This window comes from Lasioglossum baleicum, chromosome 10 (assembly GCF_051020765.1).
Source record: "Lasioglossum baleicum chromosome 10, iyLasBale1, whole genome shotgun sequence".
Classification (NCBI taxonomy): domain Eukaryota; kingdom Metazoa; phylum Arthropoda; class Insecta; order Hymenoptera; family Halictidae; genus Lasioglossum; species Lasioglossum baleicum.
Genome location: NC_134938.1, coordinates 1861931 through 1879438, shown reverse-complemented (window position 1 = coordinate 1879438; position 17508 = coordinate 1861931). Strand labels below are relative to the sequence as shown.

General features: G+C 44.9%; 2 protein-coding genes across 5 annotated transcripts in view; one reads left to right on the top strand and one right to left on the bottom strand.

Moving 5' to 3' along the window:
* The window catches only part of LOC143212520 (uncharacterized), a 101300-nt gene extending 85232 nt beyond the window's left edge, over positions 1-16068 (top strand). Inside the window, exons 2-3 of the mRNA XM_076431384.1 lie at positions 960-1190; positions 14320-16068. Of these exons, the coding sequence (XP_076287499.1) occupies positions 960-1190; positions 14320-14666 (578 nt within the window). The 3' untranslated portion in view covers positions 14667-16068. The remainder of the gene's footprint in view (positions 1-959; positions 1191-14319) is intronic.
* Qin (tudor domain-containing protein qin) overlaps positions 1-17508 on the bottom strand; it is a 257551-nt gene that overhangs the window by 101271 nt on the left and 138772 nt on the right. The gene's annotated exons all lie outside the window — the stretch shown is intronic.

The following is a 17508-nucleotide window of genomic DNA, read 5'->3' as shown; positions in this document are numbered from 1 at the left end:
TGGGGTGCATGCAGTTGAGGATCTGAAGGTTTGGGGACCTCAAGGTTTGGGGATCACAAGGTTTGGGGTGACGACGTTGGTGCACAGGAAGTTGGTGTACAGTTGATTGGGGAACAAGAGGTTGAAGTACAGGAGGTTGGGGTAAAAGAGGTTGAAGTACAGGAAGTTGGGCAGAGGATGTTAGGGATCTGAAGGGACAGGGCCATGAGGTTGGTGATCTGAAGGTTTGGGGATCTCAAGGTTTGGGGATCTCAAGGTTTGGGGATCTCAAGGTTTGGGGACCTCAAGGTTTAGGAATCCCAAGGTTTGCAGATCTGAAGGTTTGTGGTGATGTACGTTGGTGTACAGGAAGTTGGGGTACAGGTGATTAAGGAACAAGAGGTAGAAATACAGTTGGTTGGGGTACAAGTGGTTGAAGTACAGGAAGTTGGGGGAGAGGAGGCTAAGGATCTGAAGGGTTAGGGCCACGAGGTTGGGGACCTGAAGGTTTGAGGTGAGGAGGTCGGGATACAGGAGGTTGGGACACAAAAGCTCGAGGTACAGAACTGCTAGCATAGAAGGTAGTCAGCAGACTGGATCTTGACTAGCACAGAAAAATATTCGAGAGCCTCTGACCCAACTCCGCACACATCCTCGCACCACTCCAGGTCAGCATCAAGTTAATGACGTTAACGTCGGGGCAGCTCACCAGCAGACTAGCTGGCGGGTATCTAGGTGTTGTCCGAGGAAACTCGCGGGCGAAGTTTCCGTCGAGAGATAGAGGGGAGAGTCTCGCGACGTTCCCCAACTTCCGGCAATCAACTTCCCCCTCGGATAAGAGCATCGTCCAGGTGAAAGGACACGCGACACTCGAACCGTTTCCTTCCAGAGAGTGAGAGAAAAAAGTCGGGTTGAAGAGAGGGTCGCGGTGGGGTTTGGGGGATTGATTCACGTTTTAAATGGCATCGGTCGTGTTTCAGAGAGCGTGCGGGACACCGGAGGCGACGAGAGAGGGGATCATTACCGACCTGGCAAGGTGTCGAAGAGAGCGAAACCGCTGAACCCGGACGAGAACGAGCACGACAACGACGACTACTACTACGAGGACGTGGATGAAAGAAACAATCCGACGAACGAGGCACCGGCCGTGCCGCCCGGATTCCTCAGCCCCTCTGTGCGGGAGTACCTCGATCTCGGTAAATCGATACCCGGTACGTAAACAAGATCATCTCGCGGAAAGTTACCCCTTTGCGGAGAGGTGCATTTCCTGTCTCTCTCTCGTTCTCTTGAATCCTCTCTTCATCGAACAGCCGTTAGCAGACACCCCTCCTGGAATTTCCTCTCTTCAGTTGTGTCCCTCCCATGCCTTCAACGTCGAGCGCGTTCCAGGCTCTTGGCAGGTCGCTTTCTTAGCTTCTTCTTTTCTGTTTCGGTGTTTCTTCTTCCTCTTTGCTATGCCCACCTTCGTTCTTGCCTCTTGCTCTTTGATGTACGCTCTGACACCTTTGAGATCTTGCAGAGGGACAGGGATCGATGGATGATGATCGGATGTGATGGTTCTGGAGGTTTTGGGGGGTTTTAAAGGTTGGGATACACGAGATCTGTAGTTTAATGAATAAACTGAGAATGGTTTTGAATATTGATAAAAATGATTTCGGTACTGCAACAGCAATTGGAATGGGATTCGAAGGTAGATAACTCGCGCGTCGAGGAAGATAGTACACGCCTCAATTTTTCCGAGACGTCATTGGTCGCAATAAAAACAATCTCGTCGGCGCGGCGGTCGGAGAAGCGGAGAAAATACACGGACATACCTGTCTCTCTCTCTTTCTCTCTCTCTTCTCGACATGCAATAATTGTCTATGTATCTTACGGTCTTGCTTTTCGTTCAGCTCGGTCGGTCCCCGCAATTACATAAAACGCTCGTTTAAACCCGAGGAACTTGTCGAAGGATCTCTCTCGCTCGTTCGTATATACTTGGACGTATAAAAAAGGAAAAAAAAACCGGGGAGAGACAGAGCAGAAGACGAATTTAAACAAGCCGCTCCGCTCCTCGTGAACCGACCAATCTACACGGTTTTACTTGCGATTCCGCGAGGTTCATTCGCGATCCTGTAAAAAAATACAGGGTAAATTGTCCACCGTTTCCGAAACTTAATAAAATCAACTGGAAGCTTGGAGTTATGCGAAATTGTCCAGCTTTAGAGAATAAATTCGTTTCGGGACAGTTTATAACATTTCTCGACACCAATATGTCGTTTAGGGTATCATAAGCAGATATAAGTCCTTATAATATTTATTTATTAATCCTATGAATAAATATTTTCACTAAATTCCACTATAAAAATGACAAGATCGATTTGATTCGGACTTCGTTTCTTAAGTGGACTTTAGGAGAATAAAAACTAATTATAGATGCGTTCTGATGAATGCAACCGTAGATTTCGCAGGGCCGAATATCGCGAAGGATGAAAAGAAGAAAATAGAATCGATCGATTCATATTTAGCCACGTGCGGTTAAGTAGAAGTCACGCTAGTCTGCCTTCCCCATTAGCTTCTTTGAAAGTGTTTCACTGACCTGGCCTAACGCAGGGCTCGGAGATTTTTTTCTTGCCGCCCTTTGTGCACTCTCTCTTTCTCTCTCTCTCTCTATCTCTCTCTCTCTCTCTCTCTCTCTCTCTCTCTCTCTCACTCTTTCTCGTGTCCCTCGATAATCGATCGATCGTGAAATATCCGCAGCCGCCGCCAGCAAGGTTCCCGGCCGGAAAATTCCTATAATGTAGTCTGCGAAGGGTCGACGGAGCTTTGTACGGTAGCAACGTGCGTCGCGCAAAAAGCCTCTCGTCGCAGGAACGGGATTTATGCGAATACGCGTGTAACGGCCGATTAGAAGATTCACGCGGTAAATTAAATGTTATTAAGCGGAAGAGGATGATGCGTTCGGCGTTTTCTTCTGGCGCGCTGCTGATACCGTGAAAAGTATGGCCGAGGAGATAGCGGGAGAAACGAGGTTAACACGTTCCACCCACCGTACCGAGCCGGCTAGACGCTGTATTTTGCATCCGCAGACAACGTTGAGATACGACCGCCACTCCACCGTGAACTAATACACCGTCAAATTATTGTAACACCGGTTTCATAAGCGTATACCGCATTCGAATGGCGAGAGATTCTCAAGTGGAAACTACGGCCACGCTGGAGATCAAATTTTGTCTTCAGGGTCGTTCCAAATCGATCAGTTTTTTCACGTCACCATCGTTGATTTTCCTCTAGATGAAGAATATGCTGCGGATCTTTGTGCATTTGTGGTTTTAAAAAATTTTTTGTAGAAAATAACATTTTGCACATTCATAAAATTTGCCGACAAAAATTGTTTAGAATTTCGGCCTCACCTACGAATTTTTATCTGGCCAACTGTCTGTTCGATCGAGCTAAATCTTTTTTTGATTTACTCACAAAGCTTTGGGCAACTATGAAATAATCTTTTCAACCTCGACAATTAACTTTACAAATGTCGAAAGATGTCTTTCGTCGCGTTGAAGCCAGATTTGCATAAAACGACGCGGCAGCGCTCTCGGTTTATCAATTCGCCTAATCCGGGATTAGAAATTACGGAACATCTCCGTCGGTGTGGGGATGTTACGCGTTGGAATGGGGCTCGCCAATTTGTGGACGGCCTGGCGCCACTGTAAACGCCTCCATTGTCCCAGAATTCGCGGTGATCGATAATCGACATAACGCGGAGAAGCTCGGCGCGCGGCCGAGCGAAACGTCGAAACCCTCTTGGACCCGTCTTGGGACAAACCGTTAATCGGATCACCAACGAGAAAAATAGTTACTAAGGATTAAGCGTCCTTGTCGCACCGACGAACCATAATCCGATATTACAATATTAGATTATTGCTCGCCGATAAGAAAAAGAGGGAGGATCGGGGGTGGGGGGATCGGAAAACGTTTAACCGTTCAACTTTCTCTATCTCTCGACCAGTCGATTAATCGTAATATTGTTAATATTCGGACCGATGGAGTTTGTGCCATCGAGCTCGTTCAGGAATAATTTATTGTTGAAAATGTTTGTGGAAAACCTAATGTAAATTATTTCTATTTGTCGCACAACATTTCACCTAACTGGACCACCTTAAACCCTTGCCTCACGAATTATTTTACGGTTTCAGTGACTAGAACTTTATTTTGTAGATCGTAATTTCCTAAAAAAAAAAAAAAGGAGAACATTCATATAAATTGTATGTCTATACAAGCTGAATATTATAAAGCGTTACACACAGACGAATATCTCCAAAAATATTAATCATACGCAGATAAGACATTTTTTGGGATAAAGACGTTCTAATCACTGTAACTGTAAAAAAAAAACGTACGGCAAGGGGTTAATTGGACAACATGTTTTTATTAGAATCGTCCTACAGCTTTTAAAAGAACAAATTCAATGATGTATGTGTATGTTGTACGTTGACCTTCACGCGACCTTGAACGAGAAAATCATGTTTGTATTTGTTCCTCCGCATTTTTTGTGAGAAAGCATTTGTCAGTGAAAGAGGCAATCGAGAAAGAATTGCCGAGAATGTGAAACAGTCGACGAGAAACGTTTGTCGGGTTCTAAGTGAAACTAAAGTGTCTCAAGAGACCTCTCTCTCTCTCTCTCTCTCTCTCTCTCTCTCTCTCTCTCTCTCTCTCTCTCTCTCTCTCTCTCTCTGTCTCCCTCCTCTTTAAGAGTGATCATTTGCATAATCTTCTGCGGTACAGTGGTGTTGAAACCATCGAACCCGTCCATTCCGATGGTATTTTAGATAATAGTACAATTATTGTGATTCCCCGAGTTTCATGCCCCGAGGCTTCTCGATTCTAGCTAGAGGGGTTGGGACACCGTTAGAATACTAAGACTAGCACTGTCCAACTGGTTTTCAAGTTTCATCGAGGCAATTTATTTCAATGCGAAGAACGAAATTCTCTGTCGGATCATCTTTCTTAGACTACCATCTAGAATTAGCATGAAGTTCGGTAATCTAATGGTCTAAGGTATTACACTGAAACCAATTCCAAGTGTTGTTTGCCTAAGTCCTCGAATCGCCTAAGCTCGGCAATGGTTGTCGAATGGATATAATAAGGAGGCATATTTCTGGAATCCAACGTGGAAATCCTCTGACCCCGTTAGTATACCACCTAAATGGCTACAGACAGTGTCATTGTTAGACTGCGGATTTTATGCATTTATGACAAAAACGGGTACGATAGATCTAAAACAGTGGACATATTTAAAAGATTTAACGCCACCAGTGTATTAATTTCATCTAAATCAGATAATTTAAAAGAAGAAAGGCACTTTTATTTGGCTCCAGTGTCTCGCAATCAATGCAAACATTTTTGTGTCAAAGGGTCTAGCCGGATAAGCATGGGCCAGCGGCCCCCGCTCCGATTTTCCTGATTCCTGTCTTAAAACGTCGCTTTATGTCTAAAAAAACATTGTGTAAAATTTCAAATGTCTACCCCTACCGATAGGGGTGATATTGAGGTAAACTTCCCCGCACTTAAATGCAATTTTCTCTAAAACGAGAAAAGATATTGACATGGGATAAACGGCAAATAAAAGATATAGATACACTCTATATTCGAGATTTTTTTCAGAATTTTTTGCTAATTATTTATAGTTGAAAATAATTAATTAATTTTTTGGGAATTTTTTTCACTACCTTCCCCTGGGTTGACACCTACCAAAAAATTCTAAAATATTGTTATGATTCTAACCTATTTTGTAAAAAATTTTCAAAAGTGTCCGTTTGGTGGAACAGTGTCAAAAAAAATAAAGTATGCCGGCGAACGCTCGGTTTGATCAGTAACGGCGCAGCGGCCGAGTCCCCTTGCGGTGGCTAGTGACGGGAGCGAGCGGGAAGTCGGCGCTTGTACGGGAAAGCTGATACATGTAAAAATGCGACTAAATCTTCTAATATATGATTACAGTTGGAATTCTAAACAATTATATTCTAGGAAATAGCTTACATTGATGCAGAAAAATACGTGTAAAGCTAGTTTGTTGGAGTCAAGTAATAGAAAGAAGAAGCTTCTCAAAAGTATGTTGTATGGTCACGGTGTTAGAGGCTCTGCTCGATGCTACGGAGGGCTCGAGTTCGAATCCTCCTCAACTCAACTTTTTTCTCTTCTTGTTTTTTTTCTTTTTTTTATATGTATTTATAAACTAAACGATTTTTATTCTTTGCACTTCAATATTTGTATATGATAAAATTACAAACATAATTATTAATTTGTAATTATCATATAGATTAAAATGTTTTACATGTCATACTGCGTATGACAGAACAGTTAGCTCTCCTGGTCTTCGAACAATACTGGTAACGTAACAGTCGAATGAGTTCTCGCGTTTCGCGCATTTCGCGGCAAGCCGTCTTTGAACATGCCGCAAAGTCGGCATATTCCTTGATCGCTAGTCGACGTTACAATGTTATCTGGCCACACGTCATTCGTTTGGTCAAACACGATCAGAATGACTGCGGTTCCAGTCATCGGCTGGATTGCAATAATAAAAGAAAAAATTATTGTTGTTACGCAATCATCCCTTCGCGGTCTTAGTACACGCGCAAGATATTATTATTTCACAGTGTTCAGAATTTGAGCGCAGAAATACAAAGGAGCATATTGCATTATAGTAAAGTAATGAGGAGTAAAAAGAAAAAAAATAAACCCATTATATGGGCGTAAATAATAAAAACTAGATTTATATTTCCGCAAAATTAGAAACATGTAAAACATTTTAATCTATATGATAATTACAAATTAATAATTATGTTTGTAATTTTATCATATACAAATATTGAAGTGCAAAGAATAAAAATCGTTTAGTTTATAAATACATATAAAAAAAAGAAAAAAAACAAGAAGAGAAAAAAGTTGAGTTGAGGAGGATTCGAACTCGAGCCCTCCGTAGCATCGAGCAGAGCCTCTAACACCGTGACCATACAACATACTTTTGAGAAGCTTCTTCTTTCTATTACTTGACTCCAACAAACTAGCTTTACACGTATTTTTCTGCATCAATGTAAGCTATTTCCTAGAATATAATTGTTTAGAATTCCAACTGTAATCATATATTAGAAGATTTAGTCGCATTTTTACATGTATCAGCTTTCCCGTACAAGCGCCGACTTCCCGCTCGCTCCCGTCACTAGCCACCGCAAGGGGACTCGGCCGCTGCGCCGTTACTGATCAAACCGAGCGTTCGCCGGCATACTTTATTTTTTTTGACACTGTTCCACCAAACGGACACTTTTGAAAATTTTTTACAAAATAGGTTAGAATCATAACAATATTTTAGAATTTTTTGGTAGGTGTCAACCCAGGGGAAGGTAGTGAAAAAAATTCCCAAAAAATTAATTAATTATTTTCAACTATAAATAATTAGCAAAAAATTCTGAAAAAAATCTCGAATATAGAGTGTATCTATATCTTTTATTTGCCGTTTATCCCATGTCGATATCTTTTCTCGTTTTAGAGAAAATTGCATTTAAGTGCGGGGAAGTTTACCTCAATATCACCCCTATCGGTAGGGGTAGACATTTGAAATTTTACACAATGTTTTTTTAGACATAAAGCGACGTTTTAAGACAGGAATCAGGAAAATCGGAGCGGGGGCCGCTGGCCCATGCTTATCCGGCTAGACCCTTTCGTGTCAAATCTTGTAATCGAATTTTAAACTACTTCCCGATGAGAGCTAGAGACTTGAAAAGTTTTTTTCATTTATTTTTTTTTTTTTGCATAAAGATCCGCAGTCTAGTCATGATTGGCTCTGAGACGTAAAATCGAACCTGACTTAAAATAGATGGAAAATGCCAAAGAGTTTCGGGGGGGGGGGAAGTGAAAAATAAAACATAACAGCGTAACCGGAGGAAAACTTAGATCCTTTTGAAAATTGCCGCGCGCCTCGCACAAAGGACCGCGTCGCACTTATTAAGAAACCGCTACCTTGGAACGGACCGCGACCATTTGAATAGCAAATTCCGTATAATGAAAGTGGGGGTCGCCTTGTAATGTAAAATAACGTGATATAGCGCGCGCGCACACACACAGACACGTACGTATTAACTGCCAGAGTTATTTTCTCGGCAAGGGTTTCGGCCTTTCGCAAAATTGCACGGTCCTCGCGAATTAAACGATTGTTCACTCATGTTCATTCTAACATTCGACAACATATTTCTTTGCAACATTCGTAGCAACGTAATCCTGACACTTTGCCGATTAAAACGAGTCCAAACACGACGTCATTCGCAGCAGATTTGCACATTTGAAATACCGTAGCGACGTCCTTCTTGGTGATTCGGTTAAGCGAGGTTCTACAAAATCGTGGATTACGCGGGCAAATATGGTCCGAATCCTATCGTGCTTGGTATCGTTTTAATCAGGAAAACGTCACGAACATGTTACTATTCTTTTCATAAATGAAACATTGAAGACGAAGAAGTCCTGGCACAAAATTTGATTTTCGTTCGGGTTCAAAGACACATTAAGCGATGTAATACCGGGAGGCGTGTCGGAGTTTTTTCCAGCGTGTTCCGGTACGATTTTAGTGTGCATAATTCCGGGATCGCAGTCTTGATACTCTTGATTCACGATCGAAGGGAAGCGAGGGGCCGTTGCACGGCAAATGAAGGACAAACAGATTCGGGTATGCGTCAGGAAGAAATGTCTCCATCCTCCACCTTTCTCTGTTTTATGTTTCCCCGTGGCAGCCATCGTCATAAAGTCAGTCAGACGAATGGGACGAGGTTCGTCTCTCCTCTGTCCTCTCTCTCTCTTCCTCTCTCGTTTCGTCTCACGGCTTCGATCCTGCTCTGTTCGTTCGACGCCCTCTATCACGCGTTTCATTCGTCTTCGTCGGATTCGACGGCGCTCGCATCCACCCCTAAGTCATTCGTGCATCGAGAACGAGACCTACGAGTTAGTTGAAGTGAACCGGGATCACAGGGACACCGATGGAGGGTTCTTCCATAAAAGAGAAAAAGAGAATTCGAAAAATTACGAAACTTTGAGAATACGTAGCGTACCCAAAATTCACTTCGACGACGTTCCAGCTTCCCCTTCCGCGACGCTATGTTTTAGAACAAGGTCCTACTGCTCAAACAGAGCCTACTGAAAAGTTAGCCTGTGAGATTCCGAGTGTCGCACTCGGTCGCGTGACTAACAACGTAGCAAATGACGCAAATCGATCGGGGACTTGCCTCGAACGGTCCAATTTTTCAGCGGGAAATTACGAAGCCGGCAACCGGATTTCTCTCGCGAAAGAGAGAAAGAGAGGGAGAGACAAGAGCAAACAGACATTCTCGTGTCGCAGGCCTGGAATTAATAAGCGAAGCTGGGCCGCGTGCACGCGAGAGTCAAAGCTTATTATTCTCTCCGACCGATTTCTTCTGCCTGTTCTCCTCTTTGTCGCTCGTTCCCCGCTCCCACCTCCGTGCAAATTCCTTCTAACGAGTCCCCAAGCAATAATATATACTTCCTTTGATCGGGGGGAGGGGAGGGTTGCCGTTGCTCCCCGTCATCTCGCGAACAATTACGGAAGGATGCAGATACCCTTGCATCTTCGACTCCGTTTCTTCCGGTTCTCTCTCTCCCACCCCATCTATTCTTTCTTGTTCCACCACTTTTCAACTCACCCTACATTCGATACGAAGGGAAAAAGCTTCTTGCGAACGCGAGAGACTTCTTCGTGTATCGTTCTAGGCTGTAATGCGCCTACGAAGAATGAACTCCCTGTTGCCACCGGCGTCCATTAACGAATGTATGCCGAAGGATTTCATCGACTTCCTTATAATAATGAGAGACGATCGCGCAGACGATTCCTGTGATATTCCTTCCGCTTTTTAACGTTTTTAAAACCCCCTTGTCGGATGCTATACTACAGTCTGGTCGGCGAAAACATTTCTTTCGAATCCTCTTAGCTTCTCTTGTTTCTTGTTACCAGAGCCAAAGGGAAGTAGCTTGAACCAGATCGTGACTAGTCCGCATACTCTGGCAGAGAGAGAGAGAGGGGGTAATTGTGTCCCCCTCAATTCGAATCAATTCGTGTCGATTCGATTGAGAAACATATATTAGAAAGAAACTGTTTAAAAACCACGCTTATATCAAAATGCACTAAAAAGGAGAAAATATTTTTTTCAGGCATTAGTGACTATAAATAAAAGCCTGGAGCGCTAAACTATATTGACGTAATCTTCGTGGGCGCTCCACGCTTTTATTTATCGTCACTGATGCCTAATAAAATTATTTTCTCCTTTTTAGTGCATTTTAATATAAGCGTGAGTTTTAAAACGGTTTTTGAAGCGAAACTTCTTTTGGCAGGTTGTAAGCCTAATTCGCGACACGAAAATGCGTAACGGGAGTGGTGGGCATGGTTAGCCGAGCTAGTCTTAAATAAAAAATGGCTGTATCTCGGGAACGGTGCATCCTACCGCAAAAATAACGAAATTTCCAAAGGCTCGACCTGAAAGCATATAGGGTACGCCCAACCACATGATGTATGTAGTCTTCTCTTTATATATTTTTGTTATTTTCAACTTTTTAGTCTTTTTCTCAGCAAGCTAATGTAAGCGTGGTAAAAAAATGTCATGCGACTAGTCCAATACTGGCAGAGAGGGGCTATCTGTATTCCCCTCAATTCCCCTGGTCTCATAATTCTTCCAGCAACACAGGCGTATCTAATGCAGTTATGAAATTTAGGGAGACCATTTAAACTGTGGTGCCCAAGGTTCGGAACCCACCTTATAAAAACTTTCTCGAATAGCTTTCTCGCAAGACACTAAATCACCAGCAATTAGCATATATGATCGAACCTGGCGCCGATAACATTATCTTCTTATACTCCAAAAGTACGATCAAGAAGAACTCTACTATATCTCATAAAAACTGTAGGTCCCGTCGCGAAATAACCCTGGCAGTCAAGTGCGACGTAGAATAACCACAAAAACAAATTTAGGGCGATCTCGAGCAGTAAATGGAGAGAAAGAAGGAAAGGATTTAGTGCGTACGCGAGATACAACAGAGTAATGAAAGATTAATTAGTTACAGGGGGTGGTTTCGAGTTGGAAAGCTTCTTACGGAATTATAACTGGACCGGGACGAGCTTTTGCTCACGGTCGTCGGTGTGTCTAAACAACTTTGCATCAATATGGTGCCCTTGCACAGTTCGTCCGCCCCTCCCACACCCTCTTCGCCATCTCTGGCACCGTGTTACCATTCTCCCCGTAGCTCGTCGCTTCTGCCCCATAGCTATTCGAATCTCATTCGACGAGCAGCATAGTTTCACGTGGCGGATCGCGTGGATCTCACCCTGCCCAGGTATACATACATATATACGCTTGTTGTCACCGTGAACAGAGACAGAGCTAACAGCCGAGAAGAGAAGAGAGAGAGAGAGGGAGAAAGAGATGGAGGGAGAGGAGGCGATGAGACTCTATAGAGAATGGAACGTGCACTTTCCACCGTGGTCGCAAACTCGTCCGTATCGCAGTGACATCCATACGAAATTCGCACCTTCCGCCAGCTTGTCCGACCTGTTTTGTCACAAGGAAGAGATTCCGTGTACCCGCATGGAATAAACGTCCTCGATGCCTCCCCCATCTTCCTCGCGCCTGGCCCACCCTTTTCAATCGCTTCCTCCACCTTTGTCACCCCTCTCAGAGAGAGAGAGAGTTCTCTCTCTCTCTCTCTCTCTCTCTCTCTCTTTCGCCCTCTCTAGGTGCCACGATCCCTCTCGACTCGCACGGTGTCGTCCAGGTAATTATAACTTTGCCACGCTACGCGTCGACGCCGCGAAACGTATCCATCGCGTCCTCTTTTCATCCACCGAGACGCAAAACTTCCAGCTTGCGATTATTTCGTTCTTCCTACTCCCCCCGTAACACATCGTGCGAGAAGTTACCGATTTTTATACCTTCTCGATACACAATTATCGGAAAGATCGGTTCGAGTTCGGAGACAATGGAGCGTACAGTTGCAAAGTATAGTTAAAAATTTTAAAAATGTAGAACTGTACAAAATTGCAAAATTGTAAAAAAATAGCAAAACTGTAAAACACTATACATAGTATTATACAAAGCAGTTACACATTTGCCACCATGGAACAAAGTCCAGTTATTTGTAACATGCTAATATTTGTCTAAATGTTCTTTGTTGTCACAGCAAACGCGAAAAATGTCTCTTTGAGAATGATCCGCATAAGGATCGAAACGTCGAGAAACATGTTTAATTAATTGCACATTTGCTGGTTTCTATTAATGATCGAACCCTGCGCCGAAATCATGAAATTTATTAAGTATTACGCGAAATTGCAAAATTGTAAAAACCTGCCAGATATATTAAAGAACAAGCGTTGTGTTTTAATAATTCAAAACAACACTGCTCAGTGGAACACCCGATGCTACTTTCGCACCCTCTGTCCGTTAAATCGGAGCGCCGCCGCGCGTCGCAGAATTTTTCCCTCCCGTCACCGGAAGTATCCGAGGCGATGCTCCCCAAGGCGCGAAGCCCTAAACAACCTAATTCCTTATGCGGAAACCGGTGTCTCAATAAAAGATGAACGAAAAATGTGTCGGCCACGGTTCCCGGGGACAATAACTCGAAAAGACACGGTATGCTAGGAGAACGAGTGAAATAAAAATGGATAGGAAAGGAAAAACCGGGTGTTCGAGAGCAGCGAGGAGACATCGGCTGGCGGGAAGAGACTCGGGAGTGCTCTCGCAGTTCTCCTATGAAAGTGCAAGGAGAAGGAATGTCTTCGCGGGAGAATGCCGTCGTTCGTCTAATTTCGCAGCACGGTCCGACGGTTCGAAATGAAATTTCGCACGCAACCGAAGCGGATGACGAGCCAGCCGCGCAAAATACGGGAACATTTTTACGACGGAACAAAGTTTCCCGTCGTGCCGGCGAACTTTTTACGCTCGTATTTACGGTGCTAGCCGTCGTAAATCCGTGGGCGCCAACGCGTTGCCCCCCATCCGCCCCTCCCCGCGTCCCCGGCGACCTGATTAACCCTTTGGAAAGCGGGAGACATGTAATTACCGACTTATCCCCGGATAACGCAATCGTTGAGCAGAAATCATCAGAAACTTGGACCCCCAGCGGCATTTCCGCCCCTGACCCCTCATGCCACGGGAAATTATGCGCAATCAAAATTTGTTCAATCCACGAAATAATATTTCTGTTATTTTGAAATTCTACCGATCGCGATTCCAGCAGCGACGTCACGCTAATCGAATCTTTTCGACGGATCCCCAAGGCGTCCAAACAGAGGGAAGCTATTATTCAGGCGTCGGGGCATGGGGCTGTTCCGGGATCCGAATTTCGAGCGGAAATCTCATTGAACGACATAACAGGATATAGTACGATTCCGGGGTTTGATAGTTGCCGAAGACAAGGAGGGTGGCGAGGAGGAGTTAGGTATCCTCGCGATGATCCCTAGGAACCAGGGAGAGACCGATCCGCTTCTGGCTGCATGATTTCCGTGAGCGGATAGACTGGAACGTGAGCAAAGCTCCTATCCGTAGACTGCTACCCGGTTTGATGTATCCTCGATTAATCGGTGGAAGTGCCAAGGGGCGAGATGCACCGTACGTGCTCGACTCGCCTGACACCTGTATTACCTGTACAAAGCAGCCGCTCCACCAGGTATCGACGTTCGGCTGTCAACTCTATAACAATGTCCTGCACTTAACCGTCGGCGGCCGGTTACGCGCTCCCCTGATCGGTCATTACTGCAATTATAACAATAACCGTTCCATCCTCTCCGACAATCCCCGGAAATCAATAACGAACGTGTTACACAATTCTGGCAATTACGGTGTCGATGAAATTTTCCCTCACAGAAATTTATTAATGCGTTTTTGCACGACACCCTATATAATTTCCTCGATATCCTTGTAGCGCATGGAAAGACGAATCCAACGACTACCATCACCATACCATTACGCCCATTCAATCCGGAGATATTCCAGTCTGAAACGTGTCCTCTGCATTAGGTTTAGCTCCGTTGTCTCACCTTTCAGACATGGATTATCTCGAGATCGAATGATCGTAACCATATCGTCATTATACTTGTTCGAATCGTCTCTTCGCGCACTACAACCACCTCTGAGCAGAATCATAAGTTGTCGTTGAAAAAAAATTATGGACAGATGAGTAGACGATCCGATTCAGTTGAGACACCAATTGTATAGAGTCAAAAGGCTAGATATTCTCGGAGAGGCAAGCAGGAGTGATCGCTGACCCAAGAGACATTTTCGCATGGTTTTAGAACGGTTTGCTCTGAAATGTTCGCAGGTCGGCCAGGCACGGACTACCCAGTGCTCGGCAAGGTACCATACACGAACTTTTACTGCGACGATCAACCGTACCCGGGGTTCTTCGCGGACGTCGAGACGAGATGCCAGGCGTGGCACTACTGCGACATCGACGGCCGTCAGGCGACGTTTTTGTGCCCGAACGGCACGCAATTCAGCCAGGCGGTGTTCGTATGCGACTGGTGGTTCAACGTGAGGTGCGAACTGAGTCCTAAACTGTACGCCATCAACAGCCGGCTTTACGGCAGGCCCACCGAGAGCCCGACCCGACCCCATCGACTCATCACCAAGGAGCTGCTCGAGAACATTTTCGTCAGGCGGAAATGACCGGCCCCGAACGTCGACCTGCTCGATCAGCTACATACGACTGCATACGAATGCACAGAACTGTATACAACTGTGCGAGACCGTATGCGACTATATACAACTGTGTGAAACCGCATAGAACTCGTCCAGAAAATATTTCTGAAAATATGTTGAGTGAATGGGCGCGAAGAGGAATGAGAGTTGTGACCGTTTAGGGAAATTCTAGTTGGACTTACGTGTTGTTTGAAGTTGTTGTACGATATTCGCGGACGATGTAGCACGTGATAAATAGATTGATTGTTAAACGAATGCTTGACGATCCATGGAAATCTCAGTGGGAGAGAATGTTCTTTGACGACGACCTTGTTCCAATCATTTTGTTGCATGTATAATCGAGAATGTTTAAAGTAATGCTTCATTGTGAAATGTGTGCGAGCCACAAATCGAGCAAATTTAGGTTTAAAATGTTAGGCTAACATTGATTATATACTAGGCCAGACGAAGTAAAATAAATTCTGTTTCAAACACGTCGAGTCGGAGTCCGATCTTTCGCATTCAGTCAGACTACAGTTTTCATACTGAACCTGAATGTGGCATTTAGGGGTGATTACTGACGTCATTTGCAGTAACTTTTTCCTTTGCGAAAATGTTCCACGTGGCTTGGTTGCGGAGTTATTCACGAAAAACATAGAGCCAATTAAAGCGCAACTTACGTCAGGCCCCACTGAACGCGGCGTTGGCATTGGCGGAGCCCGGGCCCGTGCCCAATATGCGCGCTGTGATTGGCCAATGTTTTTCGTTAATAACTCGTGAACTAAGGGACGGAGTAAATTTTCGCAAAGGAAAAAGTTGCTTGGAATGACCTCGGGAATCGATCGGCGATCGAGAAAACAATTTTCTTTGCCATTGCCGTACGAATTAGAGTAAGTATATCTAAAACAGGTGTGCCGAAATTAGTTCTCGGAAACGATTCGAGGCTGCGTTCCAAAGGTCTTCTGTATTTCGTTACCGTTTCGCTTTAGCCATCTCTGAACGGCGCACCGTTCAGGACGCATGCAACCATTTGATCAGCTTATGTCTTACAATCGCTCGGGCATTGCGTAATTGCTTCGCGCTCGCCCGAAGGCTTGACGCTTCAGTTAGCAACGAACCAATTGACGATCGGTCATACGTGCAACAATTGCGATTACACGTGGAACGATCGCGATTATACGTGCAATAATGAAACCGGGGAAATTGTTGTGCCGCGGCAAACAAATCGACACACCCCACACCCACCAACATAACTACCCACTGCCCCCCCTCCCACCGCCCCCGAAACCCGCGAAAAGTGAATTATAAACAGGAAACGAGACCGGGGGACGCGCCGGCCCGAAATTAGATGACTTACGATGACTCGGAAATGCGGCCGCTTAATTTTAAATTCAAACAGAAACGCCGGAAAATCCATGGTTAATTTTTAAGCGCCGGCGAGGGGAATTATTAAGCTCGATTTACCGGGCCATACCATACAGCGGACAAGTTATGGCGGCGACAAAAATATTGCTGATGTACATGTTAGGTCTTCAACAATAAATAATTTTTTTCCTTCAATAAATAGACGAGGAGAATGATAAAAATGCAATTGATTCGCGAAAGTGTTCTTCGAGGTCGAAACGGGCGTCAAGGTGACCGGGATGACTGATAAACACGATAGAAAACGCAATGTTGACGGTGTAGAGCGGGGCGCGGCGAGAGCGAAAATTTTACCATAAAAATGGACAGGCCGGAATATAGCGTCCGTTCGGCAAAAGTCAATGCTTTCAAGAATCGATATCCGCTAATACGATTGTACACGCACGACGAGCCAAACGAAATACGACAACGACAGGTTTGCCGGCAATTAGTAATGACGTGTCGTTCGATCGCGATACATATTGTGTGTATGCTCGGGCTGTCGCTCGAAAGCGATCGTGGCGTTACCAATTTCTCTTTTCATCGATTCTTCAACAGCGACGCGCCGTTACTTCTGTTTCGCGCGGCTGATCCGTGTTATCTATGTTTCAAGAATGATTCCCGCGCCGACGGATTTCCCGTGACACCTACCGAATAACTCCATTTCCAAAAAACTGAACGTGGACGCGCTCCATTAACCGCTCAAAAACTGCATTTTCCGCCATTACTGTGCACGTCGTGTTGGGAGTCGCCATATTAGGACTTGTCGCCCCACTTCCACGCTTTCGCTCACGGTCACGTGACACGCTCCGTCTCTGTCGCGTCACGCGTCCCTATATAACAGTTATAGAATATTGGTATTCTCGGCAGAGTCGCCACAGATTAGGGGAAAAGTTATCCCCTCTCCGCAAGTACCGGAGATTCAGCTTACCTAAACGATTCCCCTAATCTGGCGGCTCTGCCCAGTACAGCAATATTCTACAGGGTGTCCCAAAATGCCTTCAACAGCCGGAAATGGGAGGTTCCTGAGATCATTTGAAGCAACATTTTCCTTTGCAAAAATGTTATCCGCGGCTTTGTTTATGAGTTATTAACGAAAAACACGGATCAATCGGAGCGCGTCAACTGTCTATTGGCCGACTGTGCCAACTCGCGTCTAAGTCGCGCTCTGATTGGTCCGTGTTTTTCGTTAATAACTCGTAAACAAAGCCGTGGATAACATTTTTGCACAGGAAAATGTCGCTTGAAATGGTCTCAGGAACCACCCCTTTTCGGGAAGTTCACGAATTTTGGGACACCCTGTATAAGTGTTACATAGGGCGCATGTGAACGTGAGAGGAAGCCTGCGGGAGAAGCGTGGAAGGGGATAGATGGAGTGGGGGGACTGATCCGGTACTGGCCAAGTGGGGATACCTTTTCCCCTAATCTA